The sequence below is a fragment of the Leucopleurus acutus genome, assembly GCF_964270905.1.
Source record: "Leucopleurus acutus genome assembly, chromosome: 17".
NCBI classification, from domain to species: domain Eukaryota; kingdom Metazoa; phylum Chordata; class Mammalia; order Artiodactyla; family Delphinidae; genus Leucopleurus; species Leucopleurus acutus.
Window position 1 is genome coordinate 3,289,468 of NC_139159.1, and position 27,991 is coordinate 3,317,458.

The 27,991-nt window shown below is 43.4% G+C and overlaps 1 protein-coding gene across 2 annotated transcripts in view; it reads right to left on the reverse strand.

Moving 5' to 3' along the window:
- Positions 1–22,166: 22,166 nt before the first annotated feature.
- The window catches only part of ATP6V1H (ATPase H+ transporting V1 subunit H), a 61,291-nt gene continuing 55,466 nt past the window's right edge, over positions 22,167–27,991 (reverse strand). For both annotated transcript variants that reach the window (XM_082859102.1, XM_082859101.1), the window contains one exon: positions 22,167–22,610. In XM_082859102.1, coding sequence (XP_082715228.1) covers positions 22,550–22,610 — 61 coding nt within the window. In that variant the 3' untranslated portion in view covers positions 22,167–22,549. The remainder of the gene's footprint in view (positions 22,611–27,991) is intronic.

Genomic DNA, 27,991 nt, shown 5'->3' on the forward strand with positions numbered 1-27,991 from the left:
TCTCCTCCCTGATTCCCAGACTCTTAGCTTCAAAAGCTGAATTTTCTACACAGTTCCCTGGCCTTTTTTTAAAGATTCATTTAGACTCCATTCCCTGGCTTTTGTGATCCATCTCCCATGCCCCCCCCACACTCCAACTTTACCTAATCTCTTAACTACAGCGGCACCTACCGAACCGGGTAGGACACACCAATCCACACCTCCGGCCCTCCGACCGCTGGCCTGGGGTCACCCCCTTGCCCTGTTTAAGAGAGCAGGTAAATGGACCGCCAGCTGGATCCGCCAGTGCCAAGCATGCGTGTGAAGGTGCAATCTCATTTACGCTAGAAATTATTACTAAAATATAATGTGTGCTTACTGATTGGCCTTGATTATCTGTATTATTTACCAGCACAAATAATTTGTCTTGATGAGTTTGCTTATCTGTGAAACTGAAGAACAGGGAGTCGTCACTAGTCAAGAGTCCCAAGCCAGAACCACGGAATTCAGCCCAGAACCTGCGGCCTTTCCCTCCACTTTTGTCCGTCCTTGCGTCTCTCACGTGAAAACCTGAAGGGCAGGGCCACGACCCGGCCTCACCACGCTCTTTTGTCTGTTTGCCCCAGTTTTCCTTCTATGCTGCTCACAATTTCTCTTCCTCTATTGTGAAGAGTGACTTGACAATTCAAATGGTGTTTATCTTCCCCGCACCTTTGAAACGTGTAAGAGACTGCTGCTTCCTGCTCTGCTTTCAATTTGTCCAGATGCGCACATAAAAGCCAGCAAGCGAGAGTACAGAGTGTCATTTCCATTGTCCCCTTCCCTGAAAGGAAGAGCAGAGACTTCGTCTATGGGGTAAAGTTTCCAGAAAAACACAAACCTGCTATTGGAAATGACATCTCACGACCTCCACCCACAAATCAGTGACCAAAACGAGGCCATGATATTCGAGTCCAGAAACCCATCTGCATTCATGGAAAATTTAAAAAGAAACCATCTACGTTTTATTCACCTAAATTAGCGTAGCCACGGTAATGGCCGAGTGGCACTGAAAGAGCGGATGTTCGCAGGCAACTAGGAAAACAATCACTCAGCTTGAAAATGTAGGTCACAAGCATAGGATGGACCATTACAGACCCACGAGTGCTTCAGATAATGGTTCCCAAACCTGATTCTAAACCGAATTGTACGTGAGAGTTAGTACGTGAAAGGTCATCCAACTTGGCGAGCCTCTCTCTTACAAGGAGACAATTGCTTATTGGAGTTAGCAATTGAGCACCAACTCTGTGTCAGGACCTGTAATAACCCAAATTCATGATCTCATTTCATCTTCATAACAACGCAATCAAATAGGCATTACTGACCCCATTCTACTGATGGAAAACTGCACCTCCAAAAAGTGTTCAGCCCCAGGAAGCACAGTGCCAAGTATCATCCTTCGTAGGAGGTCTGCTCACCCATCGCAGGCCCTCCCAGCCCTCCTGCCTGAGGAGGGAAGAAAGCAATTCATCGCCGACCTCTTGACACTTAAAAACGAGGCCGATTTCATCCCCAAGTGTCCCTTCCCTTCATGGCTTAGTCTCTGCCATTCGACAGCTGAACACTGCCTGTTCTCCAAGGCCAAGGGCTGGGGGCCACTGAGGCAGCTCGGCACAGCCTGGTGCCCCTCACTGCACATTGGAGCCCCTGTCTCTACAGGGACCAACCCCGCCAGGACCTCCCTGAGGTTCAGCCAGGAGTTGGGTCCAGGAATTCCTCCCCCCTCTACCAACAGAGTAAATGCTGTTGAACGTGGCCGTCGACTCTTCCATAGGCTTCTTTTAGGGAAAGTCATTCCACTTCTGGTGTAAATCGTTCACATGCAAATCGATCACCTCTGTTTACCCAGCGCTGCTGAGGGGCTGGGTGCAGGGCAGTGAGTCAGACACCCTCTCTGCTTTCAAGAGCTTGCAGCCTTGGGGAAAGGCCAGCAAGACTGGGGCCAGGGAGGCCTCTTGGAGGAAATGCTGTGACTCTGAGGAGTCTAGTAGGAGAACTGAGGGAACCAGGATTGTGCCCGGAGAGAAGCCAGAGAGGCACCAGGAGGAAGCTCTGGGGGCCAGGCTGGGGCCAGGTCAGCTTTGGGACTGGCCCCTATGCAGCAGGAGCAGCACCCCAGCCCCTCCACCTGGGCTCCCCCTGCATGGGACCGAGGGGGTGGGCTTGGGCGTCAAGAGAAGCCCTGGATCCAGGAGGCTGTGTGTAGGTAAAGTTGGGAGGGACGCAGATGTGTCTACAGAGGCAGGTATACGCTCCAATACCCTTTTCAGCCTTAATTAAAACCATCATTAAAAGCTGTAAATTAACTCAACAAGGAGGCCATCGGACTAAGGAGGCTCTAGTGCCTTAGCAGCAGAGGAAAGCGAACCAAAACCTCAGCCTGTAAATGCCTCAACCCCTAGGGACCGCCCACCACGAGAGCCGAGCAGGTCGAGCCCCAGCCAATGAGCAGCCTCCTTGCCCCACCTGCGCGTGCAGCTCTCCCGGCTCCACCGGCCCGACCTCCAGCACCTCCTGCCCCGTGCTGCCTGATTCCCCCCGTCCACTACGCCCCAGTTTATGTTTTAAGTTCCAGAAGCAATTAAGGGGGCGCTTTATAGCCTTGGGGATTTCCTGGCCGAGCAGTCCTCCCAGTTTAAAGAGAAGAGCGAGCTCCGGGGGACAGAGCAGTAGATCCTCCCACGATGGGCCAAGACAGGCGAAGACTCTGAAGTCGGGTTTACTTTGTATTCTTGAGTTTCCATGAAATAGAGTAACTCACTGACAATAAATACTCCTGTGAGCTTATAGTCTAATCAAAATGGTTAATTGTTATCAAAACCTTTGGTCTTGAGACTAATACTGTTCTACTTGTTGTGAGAAATTTTATTTATTTATTGCATGGATGTTACCAAAACTTAAGTTTCTAACCAAACATGTGGTAGCTAATTCAACTTTGACAAAATGGGCTTTGTTTTAATTGACCCAAATAACAGTATAAAATGTAAAAGCTTTCTTAGAGTTACGAAAAATCATTTGTAAGGTTTCTTTCTTCGTAATTTAAGTTATATAAGTAAATTGTGATCATAGCAAATCCAAATTTTAAATACAACGCAAAATCTGAGCTTGTTTTTTAATAAATATATGTATATAGGCATGTATCAACTCACATAACTGAAATTATAATCTATATTTTTATTCTTATTTTTCTACCTAAAATATCATGAAAAGTTGCCTTGTATCATTAAGAATTCTTCAACAAGTTACGAGTGTCTATGTGGTACCCTAGTGCATAGATGTCTCCTGACTGATGTATTAACTTCCCCATTAATGACTTAGATTTTTTAAAACCATTAGAATAGCTACTCCATGAATAGCTATGATGAATCTCTGCATCAGTTATGATTTCCTTAAAATAGACTCCTATAAATGGAGTGACAGAATCCAAGGGTGTCAGTATTTTTTAATACTTTTTTTTACATTATTATATGTATTACTTTTATAACTTTATATCTTACTTTTAGCTCTGTATTTTTAAAAATATTTACTTGTTTGTTTTTGGCAGTGTTGGGTGTTCGTTGCCGCGCACAAGCTCTCTCTAGTTGCGGCGAGCGGGGTCTACTCTTCGTTGCAGTGCGCGGGCTTCTCATTGCAGTGGCTTCTCTTGTTGCTGAGCACAGGCTCTAGGTGCATGGGCTTCGGTAGTTGTGGCTCGTGGGCTCAGTAGTTGTGGTGCATGGGCTTCAGTAGTTGTGGTGCATGGGCTCAGTAGTTGTGGCTCGCAGGCTCTAGAGTGCAGGCTCAGCAGTGTGGCACACGGGCTTAGCTGCTCCACGGCATGTAGGATCTTCCGGGACCAGGGCTCGAACCCGTGTCCCCTCCATTGGCAGGCGGATGCTTAACCACTGTGCCGCCAGGGAAGTATTTTTAAAGATCTTGAAAACTTATTGCTACTTATTTAGTTAGTTCGTTGGTTAGTTAGCTGGTGGCTAGTTGGCTGGCTGGCTAGTTGGCTAGTTATTTGGTTGGTTAGGAAGTTAGTTAGCTGGTTGGCTAGTTAGTTGGTTAGTTGGCTAGTTATTTGGTTAGTTAGTTATGTTGGTTAGTTGGTTGGTTTGTTTTCAGTTGTATTTCTCTCAGAAGAGAAAACCTACAGGCTGGCTAGGCTCATACCCAGTCCAGGTGACCTAGTTCGTGACAGTCCAGCCCCACTGTCTGACCAGAGACCAGGTTGCTCCCCACTGCAGGCTCAGTAGCACACATCAGCACATGTGACAGTGACAGGAGCTCACACATCTGCATCCTCACCCGCAGCGTCTGAGTGACCCGGGCCGATCGCCCATTGTCTGGGGGCCCCAGTTTCTTCATGGTTGAAGTAAAGGCACCTGAAGTCTTTCCTATTACTTTCTGTTCTAAGCTCTGGGATTCGAATGTGCTGTTTTTAGTACATTCTACTTTAGAGAGTCTTTTCTGTTCTGGAAATTCGGGTAATGGAATTTCTGCCTGATGCAAGGCCAGCAGCTGGCGTCAAGGACATGAAAGCCTCAGCTTCAGAAAGTCCACAAAACACCCAGTCATGAGTGTGTGCATTTTCTTTGCATTTTTCTGGTCCGAAGATTCATGAAATTCATGACATTCTTACAGGGGTCTCTGAAACCACAAAACATTGAAAAGCTCTGATTCAGAGCCACAGATTCTTTGTCTTTACTAAATGTGATGATTTGCCTTAAATTAGGTGTGGCAGGTAAACAGCAGACTTAGGCATCACAGATGAAGAGAGACTAAACAACAAAGACTCCACACTTGGCGGGGGGGGGGAGACACTGCTGAGGCCAGAGGGGGCCCCTGTCCCCACGCCCACAGCCCCCGAGAGGTAGGGAAAGCGCCTAAGCTTCTCACAGCCCCCCTCTCACCCCAAGAGGGGAGGTGTGTGCGAAGCAGTGAAGAATGAATTAGCACCAAAACTGGGCCTCCACCACTGGACTCAGCAAGGGCGGAGGCTGGGGCAGCCTTCTCATCAGGACCAAGGGGACACGGCGTGGCTGTTTGAGATGCTGGACAGAGACAGGACATTCCAGCAGACGCCAGACAGAGATGACCAAGGGCCGACACCAACACCAGGGCTCTGCCCAGTCAGCTGCAGCTCCGAGGAGAAAAAGAGGAAAGAAACCCGGAACTGACTGAGAAAAGCCTAAATCAGCTGACTAAGCTGCATTCAACTTTCTGCCATCAGCAGAAGGTCTCAAGCCGGAACTAAGTCAAGTTCTTTCAAAAATGCAGAACTGGCACCCTGAGTTCGTGTCCTCCAAGTGATCTTAGGTGCCGCAGCTCTTCACCTACCACCACCCCCGTCCCATCCTCACAGCGAAGCAATCAGCAACCCAAGTCTGAATCAGCTTCTCATCGTGCGAGAGAAAGGTGAACCCTGAGAGTGTCAAATGATTTGCCCCAGGTACGTTTAATGACACAGCAAGAAAACTGGAAAAATAACTGCCTAATGCATGCTCTCTGCAAGAGAATTCACACCCTCCCCAGGGCACGCCAAATACATCCTATCTCCTCATTCAGAGATGCACCTTATTACACCATGCTTCTCTCAGCATCGTTAACAAGACCAAAAACCCAACAAGAGTTCAATCTACAGATCGTGGTTTGATTGTCTATCAGAGTCTGGCATTTAGCAGACATTCACTAAATGTTTTAATGAATAAGTGAATATATTTCATATATTATCTTTAGTATAATCGTCCTATTCTCAGGCCTTAATCCCATACACAGCACTGATATCTTAATGTCAATCTACACTGCAAGCTGGTTGATTTCCAACTGTGGTGGCAGTTCCAAAACGCCAGAGAGCAGTCAGAAGGGCCCCAGGATTGAGGTCATGGTGGTGGCCCACTTACCATGGCAGCGTGCACACTGATTCTCACAACCGCCCTCTGAGGTAAGTACTATTACCGTGACACAATTTATAGGAGAGAAAACAAATATCCAATAAATTTCTGTAACCCAAGGTCACACAGCCTGTGGGGTGCCGTGGGGAGACTCAGGTCAGTCTATTTCTGAAAGCCCCACTCCAGGCTCCGTCTTGCTACGGTCTGAATGTTTGTGCCCCCTAGTTCCAAATTCATCTGTTGAATCCCAAGCCCCAGAGGTGATGATATTGGGAGGGGGGGGCCTTGGGAGGTTATTAGGTCACGAGGGTGGAGCCCCCATGAATGGGATTAGTGTTCTTATAAAAGAGACAGAGCTCCCCTGCCCTTTCCTTCAGGTGAGGACACAGCAAGAGATCAGGAGTTGGCAACCCAGAAGAGGGCTCTCACCCGGCCATGCTGCCACCCTGACCTTGAATTCCAGCCTCCAGAACTGTGAGCAATACATTTCTACTGTTTATAAGAAATATGGTATTTTGTTGTAGTGGCCCAAAGTGACCTCATTTGGAGCTTCTGAAATTACATCACGGGGTCTTCCCGGGCGGCGCAGTGCTTAAGAATCCACCTGCCGATGCAGGGGACACGGGTTCGAGTCCTGGTCCGGGAAGATCCCACATGCCACGGAGCAACTAAGCCCATGTGCCACAACTACTGAGCCTGCGCTCTAGAGCCCGCGAGCCACAACTACTGAGCCCATGTGCCACAACTACTGAAGCCCTCAAGCCACAACTACTGAGCCCATGTGCCTAGAGCCCATGCTCCACAACAAGAGAAGCCACCGCAATGAGAAGCCAGCGCACCACAACGAAGAGTAGCCCCCACTCGCCACAACTAGAGAAAGCCTGCGTGCAGCAACAAAGACCCAGTGCAGCCAAAAATTAATTAATTAATTTAACAAAAATGACATCATGGTCAAGCCCATTCTGACACATGCTCAGTTCTGATGCTGGGGATTATCTGCCCTACAGGACCCCTTGCAGCTGCTGGCCTTCAGGCTCAGAACCACAACTATTCCTAGTGGGGAGGAACCATAACCTCACAAATAGATTGAGCAATCTACACCAGGGCTCTGCGGCCTTGACACGGAAAACTAGGACTTAACTGTATCGTGTAAGAAGGGATTAGCATCTATATTTTTCTTATTATGGTAATACATATAATGTAAAATTGACCATCTTAATTATTTTTAACTGCACAGTTTAATTTTTATTTTTAAACTTGATAAGCTGCTTAAATGCCTATTACCTTGAAGAAGCTGACACCTCAGGGAACAGAGAAATCAAACCTACTTCTAGTTTGCTGAGCTGAGAAAGAACAAAAATACTCTGCTCCAGAGATGTCAAAGCAGCAAGGTTCCCCTGCAACCTGAGGCACCAGGCTGGGCTCAGGGGCAGCGATATGGTCCCCGGAGGGCTGGACGGTTTGATGCTGGTGCAAGGCAGCCTCCCCGGAGGGAAAACAAAGCAGGCTAACCTGCTCGCTTCTCTGTTTTCATATGGGTAACAACCTCAACTTCAAGTCATTTTCTCTGATAATGTTTTGTTCTCGGATTTGTACCATCCCTGGGGTTATTATAGAGTTAAAAATATAATATAACGCTATAAGTAAAACTTATCAATTATAAACTATATGTTAGAGTTGAGAATCACGTTAAGAATTTCCATAACTGAGAGCATGTCTCTCTCTAGTTTCATCACTTGTACTATAAAAGGAAATAAAAATAAGACTTGGGCTTCCCTGGTGGCGCAGTGGTTGAGAGTCCGCCTGCCGATGCAGGGGACACGGGTTCATGCCCCGGTCCGGGAAGATCCCACATGCCGTGGAGCGGCTGGGCCCGTGAGCCATGGCCGCTGAGCCTGCGCGTCCGGAGCCTGTGCTCCGCAACGAGAGAGGCCACAGCAGTGAGAGGCCCGTGTACCGCAAAAAAAAAAAAAAAAAGACTTGCCCTGAAGCTCCATGAGGTTGGTATGAATATTATCTGTTGGAAACATGGGGTGAGACTACTCACAAAAACTATAATATGCAATTCATCCAGATAAAACTAGAGTTTATTAAGAGAGCACCCTAAAAGACAATGCTCTTTATTTGGAAGGCTAGGAACCAGAATCCTAGCTTTAAAATTCAGGATGGATCTGTGCCTGTCCACAGTCTGCATACAAATATTAAAATAATCCCTAAATGGTTCCCTTGGTGTACGTCTTATTGAAGAAGCAGAAGAATATACTGAGAAGCCAGAATCACACACAAGCTTTCTTTGTTTACACACGAAAGGAACTTACGGAAAACAAGTCCTATTGTTTAACAGAAAATTTATATCATTCTCTTTCCTCTGAAATTCACATTTACAGTCTTTCCCTCCACAGAAATGTACCCTATTTAAATATATTCTTATGCCTAGAAGTTTTTAGCGATCAGTTTTCTGCAAGATAGATAAAGATAAATGGATAGATAGATATTCTTTCTAATTTCTTAGCAGTCTTGTTTTACAAATATAAAAAAGCAATGTCTCCTGGATTGAGTTATTCACATCAATGTCTTACAAATTTTAATAATTACTAAACATAAACGGGTAAATTTTTATTATATTAATGGGGCTAAAGGTTGGGTCTTTTCATGTATCCATTCATGAAGATTATTGGTTGCTAAAATAAGACAGGGGTAAGTTTTAATTGTACACCTGTTTGTCATTCACATGGCCCTCAGTGTTAAGAAGTAACTGTGCCCATAATGAGTACATGGGAAAGGAAGGAGTTTTGTTATAGCACTGTCACTGAATTGTTTGAACTGCTTCTGACTTATATGGCCCCTCAAAAAAAGCACACACTGACTTAGCTTGAAGAAACTATTTTAAACGATCTATTGGCTGACAGTTCACTTAGGTCCTGTTTCAGTCGTGTTGACAGCAAAGATGTGAAAATCAATTTGACTTTGATTTGTTACCAAGTCAATCCTCTTTCTCAATGTGGGGAAGGCATTTCAAAAATAGGCTTTTTCAGAATTCCCTGGCGGTCCAGTGGTTAAGACCCGGCGCTCTCACTGCCGAGGGCCTGGGTTCTGTCCCTGGTTGGGGAACTAAGATTCCACAAGCTGCGTGGCGCGGCCAGAAAAAAAAAAAAAAAGGCTCTTCCTAGACTTCCAAATGCTGCTCATTAAACTTGATCGTCTTTAACTTAGAAATACCTAGTTTACCAAGTTGATATACGACTGGAGTGAAAACAAAATGTATAAAACTGAATATTTTAGGATTTTTCCCATTGACTATAAACTAAAACATACAGCTTCATACTAAATTTCAATATTCTTGGTTGTGTCTGTCTGCCTTAAAAAGACATGACTCATGTAGAGAAAATACGAATTACTGTATAGAAATAAATGAACAATAGTTAATAATTTTAAATGGTTAAATTTAAAATCATGAATTTGACAGGATGACAACAGCATGCCAAGACTTTAACTATATCACGAATTAACTGTTAAGTAAATTAAACTGGTTTTCTGACCTTCAGGGTATTGATTGGGTATGGGGGATATTTCGTCTCTATTCATGCTTAAAATTCTCTGCTTGTAACAGTATAAGATAATCTTCTCTTTGGAAATAAACAGCAAAAAGAAGAGATTCTACTGTGTGGCTAGCAGGTTTGGAGCTTACAAAAGACATATTAGTGATTGTTATTAAGTACAATGTACTCCCGGCCTTCAACAATCTGGCAAGCGTGAAGGAAAATGTTTTTTTTGCCCTTTGAGTCTGAATAAAAGTTTGTGAAAATGTAAAACAATTAGGTATCTGCTGGATATGCCTTTTTTTTGCAAACATGTAGCATTTATCTGCCAGAAGTAAACACAAATCTTTTCACCTCTTCCTCCTTGAAACGCTACCATCCTGGGAACTGCAACATGGTCCACGAAACGGGCCAATGAGAGGGGTCTGTCTCGTTCCTGAAGTGTGGAGGGTTTGTCTGGGAACGGATGATGCTTCCCAGGATGCTCTTCACAAACCTTTACTACCTGATTCCGCGGACACTTCGAATAAGACCTGCAGCTTGGCCGTGAGCTTGTATCTGGATGGATAGAATGCCATGACCTCAATCTGTAACGAGACTCCCAAGCCCAGCTCTCAGGGAGCTCTCCCTAAAGAGGGAAGCACTGCTCTCAGCAGTCAGAACATGAAAGATGAGGGCACAAAATAAAAAGTGGCATTCTCACGCTGCCCCACTCTGCAGTGTATCTGAATTCAGAACATCCCAGGATTGACCAAAATACTGTTTCTAATGTCACATTCACTCAACAGCAATCTAGTTAAGACGCAGAAAACCCCACACGGGTTCATGGAACTTTGATGAAAAGAGCTTCGCCAAGACCAAGATCTCAGATTCTTCTTGTTTTGTGAAGTGGGAGAAAGAGAAAGTGAGGAGAGGCATGACCTCAAGGTGCGGCCCGTGTGGAGGACACTGTCACAAAAGATGCAGGCGGATGCTGAGACTGCCGTCTGCTTCCTTCCCCATGGACCGGTGGTGACCCGTCATCAGCTGCGATGCCGGCTTGGTGTGGTCCTCTCTGTGGGTTCCATGGTGGCCCGTGTCTAGTTGATGCATTCTTTCCAGGCGCCATGTTTAATAGGCGCATCTTTGCAAGATGGTCCTGAGGGTGGGTGTGGGAGACCACACGGTGGGCTCTTCCACCCGAGCACGGTGGCTCCCTCTCTCCTGAGTGGGTGGGAAAGGTCTCATCCCGCCGGGATCAGTCAAAGCAGAGAACGGGTCATCCTCAGGGAGAGCAGGGCTGGTTAAGAACAACCAATGCTGTGAAGTCTGTTAGGTAAGGACTGACAGGTACCTGCCCCATCCAGCAACAGGGATGTGGGCGGTCAGGTGATAAGAGCAGTTACACGGGGGGAGCGAGGGAGGCTGCCAGGTGACTGAAGACTGAGAAAAGGCCCTGTGGAAAAGCTACACAGACCTCGAGTCTCATCTTTTCCTCTGTGATTCTCTTCCCCATTTCTCCAAACCAAAGCAATACATCACTCTTGGCAACCACATGAAACATTCTTAATTTTTCTTACAGGATTCATCACATCTGCCTTATATTAAAGCTATGATTCCTCTCTTCCTGTATTACAAACTCTTCAAAGATAGAAAGTAGCATCTCTTACACATTCTTTTATACACACACACACACACCTGGACACAATAAGTACTTAGGTCAGTCTTGCACACAGTTTTTTCTTCTTTTTTAATATCTTTATTGGAGCATAATTGCTTTACAGTGGTGTGTTAGTTTCTGCTGTATAACAAAGTGAATCAGCTATACATATACATATATCCCCATATCTCCTACCTCTTGCGTCTCCCTCCCACCCTCCCTATCCCACCCCTCTAGGTGGTCACAAAGCACCGAGCTGATCTCCCTGTGCTATGCGGCTGCTTCCCACTAGCTATCTACCTTACTACGTTTGTTAGTGTGTATATGTCCATGACTCTCTCTCACTTTGTCACAGCTCACCCTTCCCCCTCCCCATAACCTCAAGTCCGTTCTCTAGGAGGTCTGCGTCTTTATTCCTGCCTTACCCCTAGGTTCTTCATGACATTTTTTTTTTCTTAAATTCCATATATATGTGTTAGCATACGGTATTTGTTTTTCTCTTTCTGACTAGCTTCACTCTGTATGACAGACTCTAGGTCCATCCACCTCACTACAAATAACTCAATTTCATTTCTGTTTATGGCTGAGTAATATTCCATTGTATATATGTGCCACATCTTCTTTATCCATTCGTCTGTCGATGGACACTTAGGTTGCTTCCATGTCCTGGCTATTGTAAATACAGCTGCAATGAACATTTTGGTACATGACTCTTTTTGAATTATGGTTTTCTCAGGGTATATGCCAAGTAGTGGGATTGCTGGGTCATATTGTAGTTCTATTTTTAGTTTTTTAAGGACCCTCCATACTGTTCTCCACAGTGGCTGTATCAATTTACATTCCCACCAACAGTGCAGGAAGGTTCCCTTTTCTCCACACCCTCTCCAGCATTTATTGTTTGTAGATTTTTTGATGATGGCCATTCTGACCTGTGTGAGGTGATACCTCATTGTAGTTTTGATTTGCATTTCTCTAATGATTAGTGATGTTGAGCATTCTTTCATGTGTTTGTTGGCAATCTGTACATCTTCTTTGGAGAAACGTCTGTTTAGGTCTTCTGCCCATTTTTGGATTGGGTTGTTTGTTTTTTTGATATTGAACTGCATATAAATTTTGGAGCTTAATCCTTTGTCAGTTGCTTCATTTGCAAATATTTTCCCCCATTCTGAGGGTTGTCTTTTCATCTTGTTTATGGTTTCCTTTGCTGTGCAAAAAGCTTTTAAGTTTCATTATGCCCCCATTTGTTTATTTTTCTTTTTATTTCCATTTCTCTAGGAGGTGGGTCAAAGAGGATCTTGCTGTGATTTATGTTATAGAGTGTTCGCCTATGTTTTCCTCTAAGAGTTTTATAGTGTCTGGCCTTACATTTAGGTCTTTAATCCACTTTGAGTTTATTTTTGTGTATGGTGTTAGGGAGTGTTCTAATTTCATTCTTTTACATGTAGCTGTCCAGTTTTCCCAGTACCACTTATTGAAGAGGCTGTCTTTCTCCACTGCATATTCTTGCCTCCTTTATCAAAAATAATGTGAACATATGTGCGTGGGTTTATCTCTGGGCTTTCTGTCCTGTTCCACTGATCTATATTTCTGTTTTTGTGCCAGTACCATACATACTGTCTTGATTACTGTAGCTTTGTAGTATAGTCTGAAGTCAGGGAGCCTGATTCCTCCAGCTCCGTTTTTGTTTCCCAAGATTGCTTTGGCTATTCGGGGTCTTTTGTGTTTCCATACAAATTGTGAAAGTTTTTGTTCTAGTTCTGTGAAAAATGCCATTGGTAGTTTGATAGGGATTGCATTGAATCTGTAGATTGCTTTGGGTAGTATACTCATTTTCACAACCTTGATTCTTCCAATCCAAGAACATGGTATATCTCTCCATCTGTTGGTATCATCTTTAATTTCTTTCATCAGTGTCTTATAGTTTTCTGCATACAGGTCTTTTGTCTCCTTAGGTGGGTTTATTCCTAGGTATTTTATTCTTTCTGTTGCAATGGCAAATGGGAGTGTTTCCTTAATTTCAGATTTTTTCAGAAAAATCTTCCAGATTTTTCATCATTGGTGTATAGGAATGCAAGAGATTTCTGTGCATTAATTTTGTATCCTGCTACTTTACCAAATTCATTGATTAGCTCTAGCAGTTTTCTGGTAGCATCTTTAGGATTCTCTATGTATAGTATCATGTCATCTGCAAACAGTGACAGTTTTACTTCTTTGCCAATTTGGATTCCTTTTATTTCTTTTTCGTTTCTGATTGCTGCCTCACCTGGCTTTTAAAAGTGCTTTGCCAAAACCCTTTGGGGAGCTCGGGGCTTTTAGGGCGTGAGCCACCTCGTCTCCTTGCATGGCCCTGCAGTAAACCTTTCTCTGCTCCAAATTCCTATGTTCCGGTTTGTTTGGCCTCACTGCGTGTCAGGCACACAGACTTGCATTAACACAGGGAAGGTGTGCCAATGTATCTCCACTTTAATACAGAGCAAGTCCACTTTTATCCATGATAAATAGTGGGGTTCCACTCATTTTAAATAGAGTTCTACTGCATGGCCATCTAGTTGCTTATCTAGTAAAATCTGGGGCTCGTTTTGACTTTAGAATATCTTTGATAGGTGGCTACCCCTGATTTTCCTTGTCTCAACCAAGTAGTTGTTAAAGCTGAGTGCAAATCCCATAAGCTTGGGTAAGTCACTTAACCTCCCTCAGGGCCTCCTCTTCTCTAAAAGAGGGGTAACAGTCGTAGCCTCACAAGAGGGCTGTCCTAAGCTTCAGGAGAGGTAAAGCATTTAAAGCACTTAGCGCAGGCCTTCCACAAAGTAGGCACCCTCACGGCACACTCACTGATTTTAGAATCACTACCTCTCAGCAACATTTTATTCTACGCAAGTCTAACAGAAAGTTCCTTCCTTATCCAGAGGCAAAGATCTATCACCAGACAACGCAGGATGGGTCCGACTTACCCCAGTTTCTTCAATGCGTTTTTGTATGACCTACTTTGAAGTGCAGCTCACACATCACTGGATATTCTCTGGTTTTCCACTGTTTCTCACAAATCGTGATGCCCAAGCCTGAGCATGATGCTCTAGCTATTCCCATGCCAGCATCCCAGGGCTGCCCACCTCCCTCGTCACACATGCTCTACTGCTGTAAGGGAATGCAGACGGCACTAGGGTTGATGGCCACGTGGCCTGTTCTTCTGACGGCCACGTAGCAGGAATGTTCTTCGTGGAAGCCCCGAGCCTGTATACACATCTGTCAAGATGCACCTGCCCGGCTACTTAAGGAATTGGGATTTTCTGGACTATGAGTCTCAAAGGTGACAATAGTTATGGGGACTTCCCTGGTGGTCCAGTGGGTAAGACTCTGCGCTCCCAATGCAGGGGGCCCGGGTTCGATCCCTGCTCGGGGAGCTACATCCCGCATGCATGCCACAACTAAGACCCGGTGCAGTCAAAATAGATAAAGAAATATTTTTTTTTTTTAAAGAAAGGGACAACAGTTACATCGGAAAACCAAGCCCACTCCTCATACTTCCCTCACGCCCGTGTCCACCTTGCCCTCTAGAAACCGTGCTGTTTGTTCCTCAAACAAATAGCGATGTTTCTTGAGTCCAGGCCTTTTCACAACAGTGCTCTCGCAGGTAACGACAGTCTTCACACCCTCTCCTCTCCTGCCGGCTGGTGAACCTCTACTCAGCCTTCGACATTCAGCTCTAGGATCATCTCCTTTAAGACGTCTTCCCTGAAGCCCCAGGCTAGGTTAGGGGTCCTAAACTGGGACCCAATCTGTGCCCCTAATCTATCTATTCTTACCATAGCTATCTTTGAGGACCTTGATAAATGCTATTCTTTTTCCCCACCTGAACGTGAACCCACTGAGCATAAGGCCCAGTGGAATCCTTGTGACTAATACAGTTGCCGCTGGAGGCTTCAAGCAAGTAAGTTCCACCATACTGAACCCCAAATCTCGGCAGACTCACCCTCCACCCCCGTCACGGCAGGGGTGGGCACCAGCCAGCCTCCTCCCAACAGGGGCAGACGCTCCTGCAGGCAGCTCACGCCCTGGGGAAGTGGAGATGAAGGACCGTGATCCACGGGCCAAGTTCCTCCTCCCAAACTCACCATGAGCTCAATCACTCCCTCTCCTGGACCAAGTGAGGGAAGGACCCGAGAGGCCGGGTGGGTTACATGCTGGAGCGCTCTGCGTGTAAGGGCAGGTCACGAGACAGAGGGCACGTGCGGGATGGGGGGAGTGTGCAGGAAATGCTCCCTTTCACTTCCCTCTAGCACTTAGCAAAGCTAGCGAACATCTTCACCTAGTGCTGGCTCTCCTCTCTCACTGAACTAACTGTAAGCTGCTTGAAGACAATGCCTATTGTCTAGTGCAGGTCACACCTGAGCTGGATTCACTCTCCTTGAGATCTGTGTCCCTCCCTTCAACTCACAGACACCAGCCACTCAGGGACATAAGCTCTGGAGCTTAGGTTTTACATTTCGGTCTATGATCCAGTTTGCGATCACCTTTTTATACGGTGCAAGGTATAAACGGAAGTTTATTATTTTGTGCACGGATATCCAGTTGCTCCAGTAACGTGAGTTACCCTAAATATATCACCACAAATACTTAACTTATAAAACTTGAAAGTTAAGCAATACCTTTTCCCTTCTCCCAAGTAAAGCAAGGACACAAACTCTGATCACGAACCTCACAAATCACGTTCCATTATGTGCAATATTTTCGTTCTACTTTGTTTTTATTTTAATCTCCCAAATTAGGCCTCATTTGTTTAGTTTTATTCCAGCAAGCTCTGTTTCCAGACTCTATTCTGTCCCTGGTTTATGCACTGATTTTTATGCCAGTACCACCCTGGCTCTATTGAAAGCCAAGTACTGTTAATGCCTCCAACTTTCAATTCTTTCAAAATTGTTTCAGCTCTTCTAGGTCTTTTGCATTTGCACGTAAACTTTAAAATCGGTTTGTCTATTTCTACAACAAAGCCTGCTGGTATTGCTGTTGGGATTGTATGGAATCTGTGGACCAGCTGGGGAGAACTGACACCGTTACCCCACTGCATCTCCACATCCATGATCATGATATATCTCCTCATAAAGTTCACCCTCTTTCATTTGCCTCAGCAACGTTACAGCTTTTAGTGCACAGATCTTACACATATTCTGTTAAATTTTTGAAGTATTTTTACATTATTTCCTTTTTTAAAAAATAACAAATATTTCTTTCTTGTTTTCACATCTTCAAGGATTAGAAGAGGTCTCTGCTCAGAGTACGCACTAAGGGACACGGGATAGCAGATTAGCCACGGTCTCTAACATTGCCAATTACTGTTTTTACACTATTTTCAATTTCAGTTTCCTGTTGTTGGTTGCCAGCACAGAGAAATGTGTGTTTACATATGGACCTTATGTCCTGTGATCACCCAGGACCACACACCTGGGCCTCAGGGATGCTGGCCTTCTGCCAGGCTGATGATGGGCACCAACGGCCCCACTCTTCCTGCCCCGCTGTCACCCAGCTCACCTCCCCCCTCTCCTCTCTGCCTCAGGGATTTCTGCTGAGCATTTTCTAGGTATTCTCCCGTGTGTATCACCTCACTGCCTATTACTTTCGTCTGAGCCTCACGCCAACATCTCAGAGGAGAGGTCTGGGTCAGCATGACTGTCCTCCCGGGCCCGCACCCAGACTGGACCGCACCCCGGCTCGGCCACGGCCGTCTCCTGATTTGCTGCCTTTGGGTCAGGCCCCCATTCCGAGCCGTCAGCTGTGCGGGTGCAGAGAGGCAGCATCCCCGCACAAAGCCCCAGGCAGGACCACTGCTCTGGAGGGACTACGGGCACGGCTGCTCTCTTCAGAGCAGAAAACCTCACTTTTTCTGTCTTTGCTCCCGACAGCTTCTCCTGATGTCTGTGCCGCCCGGCGGGAGGGTCCCAGCCTCACCCACTAACATCACACGGCGCGTTTGCTTCCCCTTTTACTCCATCAGAATCTGGTCTCAGACGTTCAGCATTCAAATAGAGACATTTTAAATGCCAAGAATAATTACTGTAGAAGAAACGTTTTAGAAGAAAATAGAATCTTAAGGATAGGACTTGTTCTGTTATTCCAAAGGTAGACCTTGCCCCAAATGTTGAAATTTACTAGAAACTGATACTGTCTCAAAGCAAGAAAACACTCTTAACTAGAGCTGTTTGCAATAAAACAGGTAGCCTGTCACTGGTATACATTGAGAAGAGGCAGGATATCTGTCATGCTACATAAAATAGTCACATGTAATGATTACAATCTGTTCTCACTCCTTTACACGTACTAATTTTAATTCGCACCACCTCAAATGTTAAACATTGTTAGAATGGACAGACGCAAAAATCCCTCCAACTCTGAGGCCGTACACACTGGCACATCTGCCCCCTTGCTCCCAGGGTTAATCTAGGCTTATTCTAACATGGATCTTACATGTCAACTTTGATTAAATTTTGGGAGTTCGGGTTAAACACGGTGAACTAAACACATGAATTTCTCTCGGCTTCCTACCCAACCCCACTCAAATGCTCCAATGGATAAAAAAAGAATAAAAACAAATCAAAAGGAATAAACCCACAAAGAGAACAAGAGAGATGACAGCAAATACAGGAGAGCAGATGGACAAATGGCAACTGACTTAGGCTTCTGCTCTTCTCCTTTAATAACAGCCTGCCAAGGGGTAGGCGGGGGGAAGGTGATGGAAGCAAGTCACTTAGCACTCCAGATCACCCAGCCCCTCTTCCCCAGGCTCAGGAACTGGAGCCAACGGGTGTCCTGAAGTTAAAATTCTGGATGTGTGACAGTGGGATTCCCAGACCCCTTCTGTAACGTAGTTATTGTTACTGTTGGGTTACATCTATTTTCTTGCACTTTGTTTTCTATGTGGCCCCTCTCTTCTTTGTTTCTGTTCCCCCCGCCCTCTCTTCAGGTTAATCAAGTATTTCTAGTGTTCCATTTTATCTTCACTAATGGTTCTTTGGCTGAACCTCCTAGTTTATTGTTTTAATGGCTGCTCTAGGGAATTAAATGTGCATCCTTAGTTCATCACAGTCTACATGTTATACCCCTTCATGTATCATGTAAAAACCTCATGAGAGTATAATTCCATTTCCTCCTCCTTGCAACCTTTGTGATGTTGTTGCAAATATGTTATTTCTACCTGATACATGGTTATTCAATAGTTTTTGTACATTGGTTCTTTCAGCTAAGTTCCCTGATATTTTCTTTCTTCCTTTGAGAGGGGAAAGAGACAAAGGCACAGACAGGTACCAGAAGGTAAAGCATCTTAGAACCAGCGCTCCTTCAATCATAGAAATGTTTCTTCCACTTTTTTTCTATTTTTGGAAGAGTAATCAACTCTCTTTCTCTTCTAAGAATTGAAAGGGAATGTGTCCTCAGTGTCGGATTTGCATGAATGTTGAAGTAACATAACATTTGCAGTAAAAGTCAGTCTTCTTTCCAACTGACTTTTCCACTGGAAACTTTTTCAGAAAGTTAAAAGAGCCACATCTCTTAACCAGAACGAACACTGTGTACAGCAAAATAAGGGAGAAATTTCAAGCTCAAAAGTGATTTCATCACAAGGTTCAGATTTGGAAAGTGACTGACACCTACTATGAATGTTTTCAAATTTTAGTCTCAAATATTCTCTATTTTCAAAGGCAAAGGATGAGAATGGAGCACCTTTTAAGCAATTATCAAATAAATCAAAAGCATCAAAACTTGGCTCTGTGCTTTCCAAGATTTGACACCTAGAAGGTACGAAATTACTTACATTTTAACTATATAAAAACTAACCTCAATTGCTCCGATGTGGCTAAACAGGAAGTGTGAAGATTTTTTTCAATTGGATATGTTCTATAAATCTGGTATTTGTGACTGTCCAGGTACAATGTGAGGGAACAAGCTTTACCTGCCAGTGAGATGTCCCTTTCACACATCTTTTAAAATATAAGGGTCAATATAACCCAAAAAAGAAGTTTTCCAAAAAAAAAATTTTTTTAAACAATAAAACAAGTTAAGAATAATGTTTAAATGGGTAGAGGACTTGAATAGATATTTTCCCAGAGAAGACATACAGATGGCCAAGAGACACAGGAAAAGATGCTCAACATCACTAATCACCAAGTAAACGCAAATCACAACCACAATGAGCTATTACTTCGCACCTGCTAGAATGGCTATTATCAGTAAGACAAGAGAAAACAAATGCTGGTGAGAATGTGGAGAAAAAGAGAACACTATGCTATGCACTGCTGGTGGGAGTATTAATAGGTGCAGCCACTAAGGGAAACAGTACGGAGTTTCCTCAGAAAGTCAGCAGCAGAACTGCCATACAACCCAGCAATTTCACTTCTGGGTATTTAACCAAAGGACATGAAAACCTTAATTCAAAAAGATACCTGCACCCCAGTGTTCACAGCGGCACTATTTACAATTGCCAAGATATGGAAGCAACCAGAGTGCCCGTCAACAGACGAATGGATAAAGATGTGGTATATATAGACAGTGGAGTATTACTCATCCATTAAAAGAAGAAAATCTTGCCATTTGTGACAACATAGATAGACCTAGAGAGTATTATGCTAAGTGAAATAAGTCAGAGAAAGACAAATACTGTATTATTTCACTTATATGTGGAATCTGAAAAACAACAAATAAATGTAACAAAATAGAAACAAGAGTCAGAGAGAGAACCAACAGGTGGTTGCCAGAGGGGAGGGGATGAGGGAGGAGAGAAATAGGTGAGAGAGGTACAAACTTCCAGTTGCAAAATAAGTGAGCCACAAGTATGATGTGTACAGTGTGAGGAACAGAGTCAATAATTATGTAATCTTTTTTTTTTTTTTTTTTTTTTTTTGCGGTACGCGGGCCTCTCACTGTCGTGGCCTCTCCCGTTGCGGAGCACAGGCTCCGGACGCGCAGGCTCAGCGGCCATGGCTCACGGGCCCAGCTGCTCCGCGGCATGTGGGATCCTCCCGGACCGGGGCACGAACCCGCATCCCCTGCATCGGCAGGCGGACTCCCAACCACTGCGCCACCAGGGAAGCCCTATGTAATATCTTTATACGGTGACAGATGGTAACTAGACTTATTGTGGCGATCACTTTGAAATGTATGGAAATATCAAATCACTATGTTGTGTAACAGAAACTAACACAGTGTCGTAGGTCAACTGTACCTCAAGACAAACAAGCTCATATAAAAAGAGATCAGACGTCTGGTGACCAGAGGTAGGGGGTGGTAGGAGAGGGGTTGGATGAAGGTGGTCAAAGGTACAAACTTCCAGTTATAAGATAAATAAGCACTAGGATATAATACACAATATGATAAATACAACTAACACCGCTGTATGTTATATATGAAAGTTGTTAAGAGGGTAAATCCTAAGGGGTTCTCATCATAGGGAAAAAATACTTTTTCTATTTCTTTAATCTTGTATCTATATGAGATGATAGATGTTCATTAAACCTACTATGATCATTCCATGACACATGTTAAGTCAGATCATTATACTGCACACCTGAAACTTACACAGTGCTACATGTCAATTATATCAATAAAACTGGAAGGAAAAGAAAAAAAGAGGTGATTCTCAGAACAGATTTGGAATTTGACACTTGGGTACCCAAATATGGCTCATAGCTTGTCAATGGATAGAATATTAGCTGGTCTTTTTTTAAAAAAAGGGTTACCTACTGAGATTTTGTTTGTCAGAGTTAGAACTCCACTCTGTTAGTGTTTGCGGTTTACTTGAAAGTGAAAGTGGCATTATATTTATAGGAGGATTTAATCACTGAATGTTAAAAACATTAAGCACAGAAAAAAATGAAAGTGATTGTTTTGTAATTGTTACAAGTTCTATAAGCTGAGTGTGAAGATTTAAAAGGAAAAAAGTGCCTAGAGAGAGTTAATTTTAATATTTGGGATAATAATTAAAACATGGGCATGGGAGTATTGCTCCCCATGTACAAAAGCACTTCTCGGGGATTAGAGCACCAACGATTTCCACCAGGACGACTGTCTACTTTGTAACTACAGGGCTATGCAAAATGAAACTAAAATCAGAAAGTACGACATCAGAGAATCAACGTGCTCTTATGAAATTCAAAAGATTTCACTGTCTCTGGTTACCAGAACTTCTAGAAATTGAGTGTCTTAAGAACCTAATAACTTTGCAGACCATTAATACCTTAACATGAAAACTGATCCTTTGCTAATGCAGAATCTATAATTCCACTGGCTAGTATTCTTCCATGTTTAAGAAGTAAAAATGTCTGGGTCTAAGCAGTTTTAAAAATTTAGAACTTTCAGTCAAGAAAAAAATTGGTTTGATCAGATTACCTATTTTCTTGGAAAATAGGAAGTCAACTCTAAGAAAAATCACTGAGTCACATGAACCCACCAACGACCATTATTTCAACTAACTCTTCCCACAAGATCTCTACGTTGAAAATGAGACAATCCTTCATCCTTAAACAGGAGATGGATCCTATGAGTGCCTCTCTGTAGAAGAAAAACTTATCAAATAAACTGTCTATTAGCCTTACAACCTTTACTCAACAACTCAACATTCAGAGAACTGCTAGGAATGAAAAGTGAAAATAAAATGAAAATGAATGAAAAATGAGACTCAGAGAGACCAGGCCATAAGGTTAAAAACAAAAGGCTCAGATCTGGGGGACGTGAACGTACAGGCCATGGATGTCCCGCTGAAGGCCTGGCATTCCAGAATAAGGGGCTGGGGCTGGGGGTGGGATAAAATATCTACTGGCAACATTTAAACCAAAGCGTATTAAAAGAAAATAGACTTGAGGTACCAAAATCCAAGAATAAAAGTACAGGAAATCAATGAAAATAGTCTAAAGCTAAAATTCCTCACTGTGCTCCATAAGCAAATCTTCTAGACCACAGCATCACGTCGAGTTAATTTAACATTTTAAAGTTCTCTGAATATTAGCAGAGGATTACCGCAGTGTGTATGTGTGGATGGACCGACGGATGGATGTGGATGGATGGACTGATGGAAGACAGAGATACATATAATTTCAAAACATTTATTTACCATTCACTATTTTGCAAATACAATTCTCCCAATTTGGCTGGGACAAGAGGTATTTGTGTTAAAGGCCAAGTCAGGAACAAGGAAAGACAAAAACATATTTGGAGTGAGAATCCTTTAATAATTCTATATTCATTCCCAGAGAACAATAAATACAGAAATTACAAGCAGTATATGTAACAGTAATGTTTTCCTTAGATACAGAGAGCACCTACTTTAATACAAAGTAACGGGCAAACACTCGTGTTGAAATCAGCACTGGGGAAAGCTACACAACAGAAGAAAATGACACGTAAAATGAGAAATTGTTTGTTCTAATCACTGAGACTCACACTCCAGGTCTTCTGCCCCAGGCGAAGGGGCGCTGGAGACCCCGCGGCTGAGCGCCCGTTCAGCTCCGGGCAGCTGCAGTCTGCGGTTGCTCAGACTGGAGCTGTTTACCAAGATATTCCCTGAAACACAGGAAGGAGATAGCAAGGGAGATTAGAACTGAAACAACAAAGAATCTCTTTCAAAACTGAAGGACAATATACACTGTCGTCTATGCTTACTTTAACATCTAAAAACTAGTAAAATAGCCCCAGAAAACTAATCTTGTCCAAATTTCAAAAGTACCTGTACTGTATGAATTTTAAACACTCCATGAACCACAGACAAACAAGGCATGACACACACAAACAAGTAATTCTGCATTCGATCACCGGCAACGTCTGCTTTCCTGTTTAGAGAGTTGTGTCTGCTGCCACCGCTTCTGCAATCTAACAAGTTCAAAATCAACGTACGTATGATTCCAAGTAAGTGGCCTGATACATGAGAAACACATTTCCTGACGTTAGAAAGTACAAGTGTTTATCTCTAAGGATTTACACAAGAGCACATGAAAACAATCACTGAAAATAACATCCAGAATCACGACACTTAATCAGAGCTACTAGTTACCCAGCACTTACTCTGCACTGGCAGAGTCTGAAACCTTCACCAAGATGGTCCTACTGAATCCACAGAACCATCACCAGAGCAGAGAAGCAGTATTCTCATTTTACAGACGGGGCAACTGTGGCTTAGAGCAGTGGTCTCCAAACGTTTTAGGTGACGTTCTACTTCAGAAAATTATTTGAATGGTCTGTGTATACTTCACTCTAAATTGCATACAGATACCACTGTTGATTCCAGGACAGAAAACAATCTTTTCCCTATTTTCCTATGAAGGATTTGCCTAAACTTTCGTTTTTGAACTACCTAATAAGGACCAGAAAAAGAGATCTTTTAAGACTATTTAAAAGATCCCCTCCTATAAAAAGGGAAAAGCTTGAGTTTTGGAAGAGGGACTGGGTTTACATTCCGGAGCCTGGCAAAGCTGCCCAGAGCTCACGCTGTGAACCACCAGGTGGATCTAGTCCCTTAGGGCTGTGGTTCATCTCCCATGCCAGGACAAAACTAATACTTAGGGGACAACAGTGAACACCGGGACGTGGGGAAGATAACTGATTTCCTCACATAAGAGGCGTTGCTGAAGTAGGGTCACAGCAGGAGGATTAAAACAGAGGGAAGAAGAGTTTTTCCAGCAGAGAATTTAAAAACACACCCAGGGGGATTCCGTGGTGGTGCAGTGGTTAAGACACCACCTTCCAATGCAGGGGATGCAGGTTTGATCCCTGGTTGGGGAGCTAAGATCCCACCTGCCTCTCGGCCAAAAAACCAAAACATAAAACAGAAGCAATATTGTAACAAATTCAATAAAGACTTTAAAAATGGCCCACATTAAAAAAAAATTTTCTTTAAACAAAAAATTAAAAAAAGCACGCCCAGCCATAGCTTCCTCCCCAATGTCTTCTGTTCTTGTTTTCCGGGTCAAAGGTCTTCATTACAGATAAATAATAATGCTCCATCCACTGCACTCTCATTTTTTCCCTGCATACAAGGTGGCCTCGGGGCCATTCCCTTCTTCACAACCTTACTGCTCGGTGAGTACAAAAACCAGGGCCCCCTTTCCTTGTCTGCTAAGTAGGGTTTATGCAAGCTAGGATTTAAGCGAAGGACAAGAACACACATAGATGTAAAGGGTTCAACTAAAAACCCGCACATCAAGAATCCCAGATGGAACTCTGCGAGCCCTACTTGAGGTAGGTCACAGGATACCAAGTCTACTGGGAGAAGAGCCCAGATGGGACCCGCGGACAGAAGAATCAAATTTCCTCCTCAGGCTTTCCTGAAACTGTCGTTTGCTACGGCATGTGGGTTGTTAAATTCAGAGGGAGCCGAACCAAGGCGCAACTGAAAAAGATCCTGTCCTCCAGAGAGAGGACCCAGCCTGCGAAGCTTTGGAGAAAACCTACTCCTGGGTTCGGCTCATAAAGGGTTGTGGTCTGCTGTCCTGACATCAAATGTGGTCAATTAAAACATTCCCGAGATTCACCCAAGCTGCCTCTGAGTCCTGTGTGACCCCAGGCACAGGGCAGTCCGGACACCAGCAGCCTGGGGCTGGGAACACACAAAGGTGGCTACGTCTGCACTTTGTTACCGGCCACCGTGGAAACCTGAGTACAGGTGTGCCCACCCTTATCCTCTCACCTCTGCAGCATCCTGGGAGTGGGCATTCTCATCTCCATCGACAGGGGAGGGAAAGCTGCAATCACCTGCTCAGGAGCAAAGCGGGCAGGTGCACGGGCCGGGGCTCAGGTCCACTCCTCTCTCTACTGTGAGGCTGTGCGGCCTCCAAAAAGAGGCCAGAAAGGTGCAGAAAGCAGACACTGCGCCTATCTTTATAGTAGGAAATAATAACAGGTGTGAATAATTTCTTCAGGTTAAGGTTACATCACTGTCAGGCAAGAAGAAAAGTGACTATGGACTTTTCTTCAGGGGATGACAATGCACCTCTAATAGGACGCCAGAAGAGCTACTGAAGTGAGTTAATCTGAGTATTGAGTCAGTCTCGCTAAACACGAAGATCAATACAGTAAAAATTCAACGCATAATTCACTCAAAGGGTATCCGATTTGTACCAGCAATCTACAGGAGCTGGACATTAATTCTTTGCTTCTACTACCTAAGAAGCAAAATTTGAGAAGTGTAATATTCTCTTCTCTTTAAACTTCATCCATGACTTTGTAGGGGAACAGAATTTGCTACCCAATACGTGTCTCTTCAACATGAGGATTATTTTAGGCTGATTATTTTTTAAAAAAACGAAAGCCTTGGCAAGTTCGCTTCTTACCTGCCCCTTAACTGCCTAAAGAACTCAGACAAAGGCCCTGGTCCAGGAAGGGCACTGTCACCGGAGATCTACAAAGAACACGGGTCGGCGCTGGGGGGAGCTGCACAGGGCCGGGAGACCAGAGTCCTCTGTGTGTCCCACTGTCCCTGGGGGCCCAGCAAGCATCTGTCACCAAACATCTGCTTTCCCACCTCCGTGTGAACTGCCTTCTCCCCACTGAAGTCCCCCCACCGCACCCCTTCTCCTCTCTCAGATGCCATATAATTTAAAGCTGAGTTATTCCTCCAGCTTTTATCATGATTCTGAGTATTACACACAAAGCACATTTTGTTTTTATGAATCGATTTTCCTATGTAAACCACGAACCACGTAAAAATCACAGTGCTCCAAGGTCATCTGGATTTTCTCCTGTTTTCTTCTAGGAGTTCTGTGTTTTACATTTAGGTTCACGATCCATTCTGAGTTAGCTTTTGTGGATGTCCAGTTGTTCCAGCACCATCTGTTGAAGAGACTACCTTTGCTCCCCTGTATTGCCTTCACTCCTTTGGCAAAGATCAGTTGACTATACTTATGGGGCCCTATTTCTGGGCTCTCTGTCCTGTTCCATCGATCCATTTGTCTACTCTTTCACCCACACCCCCACTATCTTGATTACTTAGCTTTATAATAAGTCTTCAAGTCAGGTGGTGTCAGTTTTCCAACTTTGTTCTTCTCCTTCAATATTGTGTTGGCTATGCTGCGTCTTTTGCTTCTCCATACAAACTTTAGTATCAGATTGTCAATGTCCAAAAAAAAAAAAAGTAACTTGCTGGGATTTTGATTGGGATTGCATTAAATTTATATCAATAGATCAAGTTGAGAACTAACATCTTGAAAATATTGAATCTTCCTATCCATGAACATGGAATCTCTCTCCATTTACTTAATTCTTCCATGATTTCATTCACAGAGTTTAAAAGTTTTCCTCATGTAGATCTTATACATATTTTGTTGAATTTATACCTAAATATTTCATTTTGGGGAAGTGCTAATGTAAATGGTATTGTGTTTTTAATTTCAAATTCCACCTGTTCATTGCTGGTATATAGGAAAGTGATTGACTTTTCTGTATTAATCTCATATCCTACAACCTTGCTGTAATGGCTTATTAGTTCCAGGACATTTGTTTGTTTTTGTCAAATCTTTAGGATTTTCTATGTACATGATCATGTCATCTGAAAGCAAAGGCAGTTTTATGTCCTCCTTCCCAATCTGTATACCATTTATTTTCTTTTCTTGTCTTAATGCGTTAGCTAGAACTTCCAGTACAAAGGAGTTGTGAGAGGGGATCATAGTATCCCTTTATTATCCTTTTACTTTCCATGGGATCTGTAGTGATGTTCCCTTTTTCATTTATGACACTAATTTGTGCCTTCTCCTTTTTCCTTAGTCTGGCTATAGGCTTATCAGTATCATTAATTTTTTCAAAAAAACAGCTTTTGGTTTCCTTGATTTTCTCTACAAATGTCCTATTTTCAATTTCCTTGTTTTTTTATTCTTACTTCTTTTCTTCTGCTTACTTTGATTTAATTTGCTCTTTTCTTCTCATTTCCTAAGCTGGAAACTTAGATTACCGACTCTTGAGCTTTCTTCTTTTCTAATATATGCATTCAGTGCTATAAATTTCCCTCTAAGCACTGCTTGCACTGCATCTCACAAATTTTGAAAAGCTGTATTTTCATTGTCACTTAGTTCAAAATAGTTTTAAATTTCTCTTGAGATTTCTTCTTTGACCTCTGTGTTATTTAGAAGTGTTGTTTAATCCCCACATATTTGGGGATTTTCCAGTTATCTTCCTGTTATTGATTTCTACTTTAATTCCACTGTGGTCTGAGAGCTGACACTGCAAGATTCCTAGTTTTTTTAATGTGTTAAGGTGGGTTTTATGGCCCAGAATGTCTTGGTGAATGTTCCATGTGAGCTTGAGAGAAATGTGTATTCTGCTGGTACTGGATGAGGTAGTCTATAGATGTCAATTCTATTCAGGTGATTGATGGTGTTGTTGACTTAACTGTGTCCTTACCGATTTTCTGCCTGCTGGATCTGTCCATTTCTGAAAGGGGGGTGCTGAAATCTTCAACTATGATAGAATTCATCTATTTCTCCTTACAGTTCTATCAGTTTCTGCCCCACATAGTTTGATGCGCTGTTGTTAGATATATACATGTTAAGAATTATTATGTCCTTTTGGAGAACTAACCCCTTTATCTTTACAGAATGACCTTTCTTATCCCTGATAAACTTTCCTTACTTATAAGTCTGCTTTGTCTGAAAGCAATACAGCTACTTCTTCTTTTGATTAGTGTTAGCATGGTATATTTTTCTCCATTCATTTACTTCTAATCTATATGTGTCTTTATATTTAAAGTGGGTTTCTTATAGGCTACACATAGTTGGGTCATGCTTTTCGATCTGCTCTGATGATCTATCTTTTGCTTGGTGCAGTTAGACCACTGACATTCAGAGTGATTACTGATACAGCTGGATTAATATGTACCATTTTCATTTCTGTTTCCTATTTGTTGCCCTTTTTTTTCGCCTTTTTTTTTTTTTTTTTTTTTTTGCGGTACGCGGGCCTCT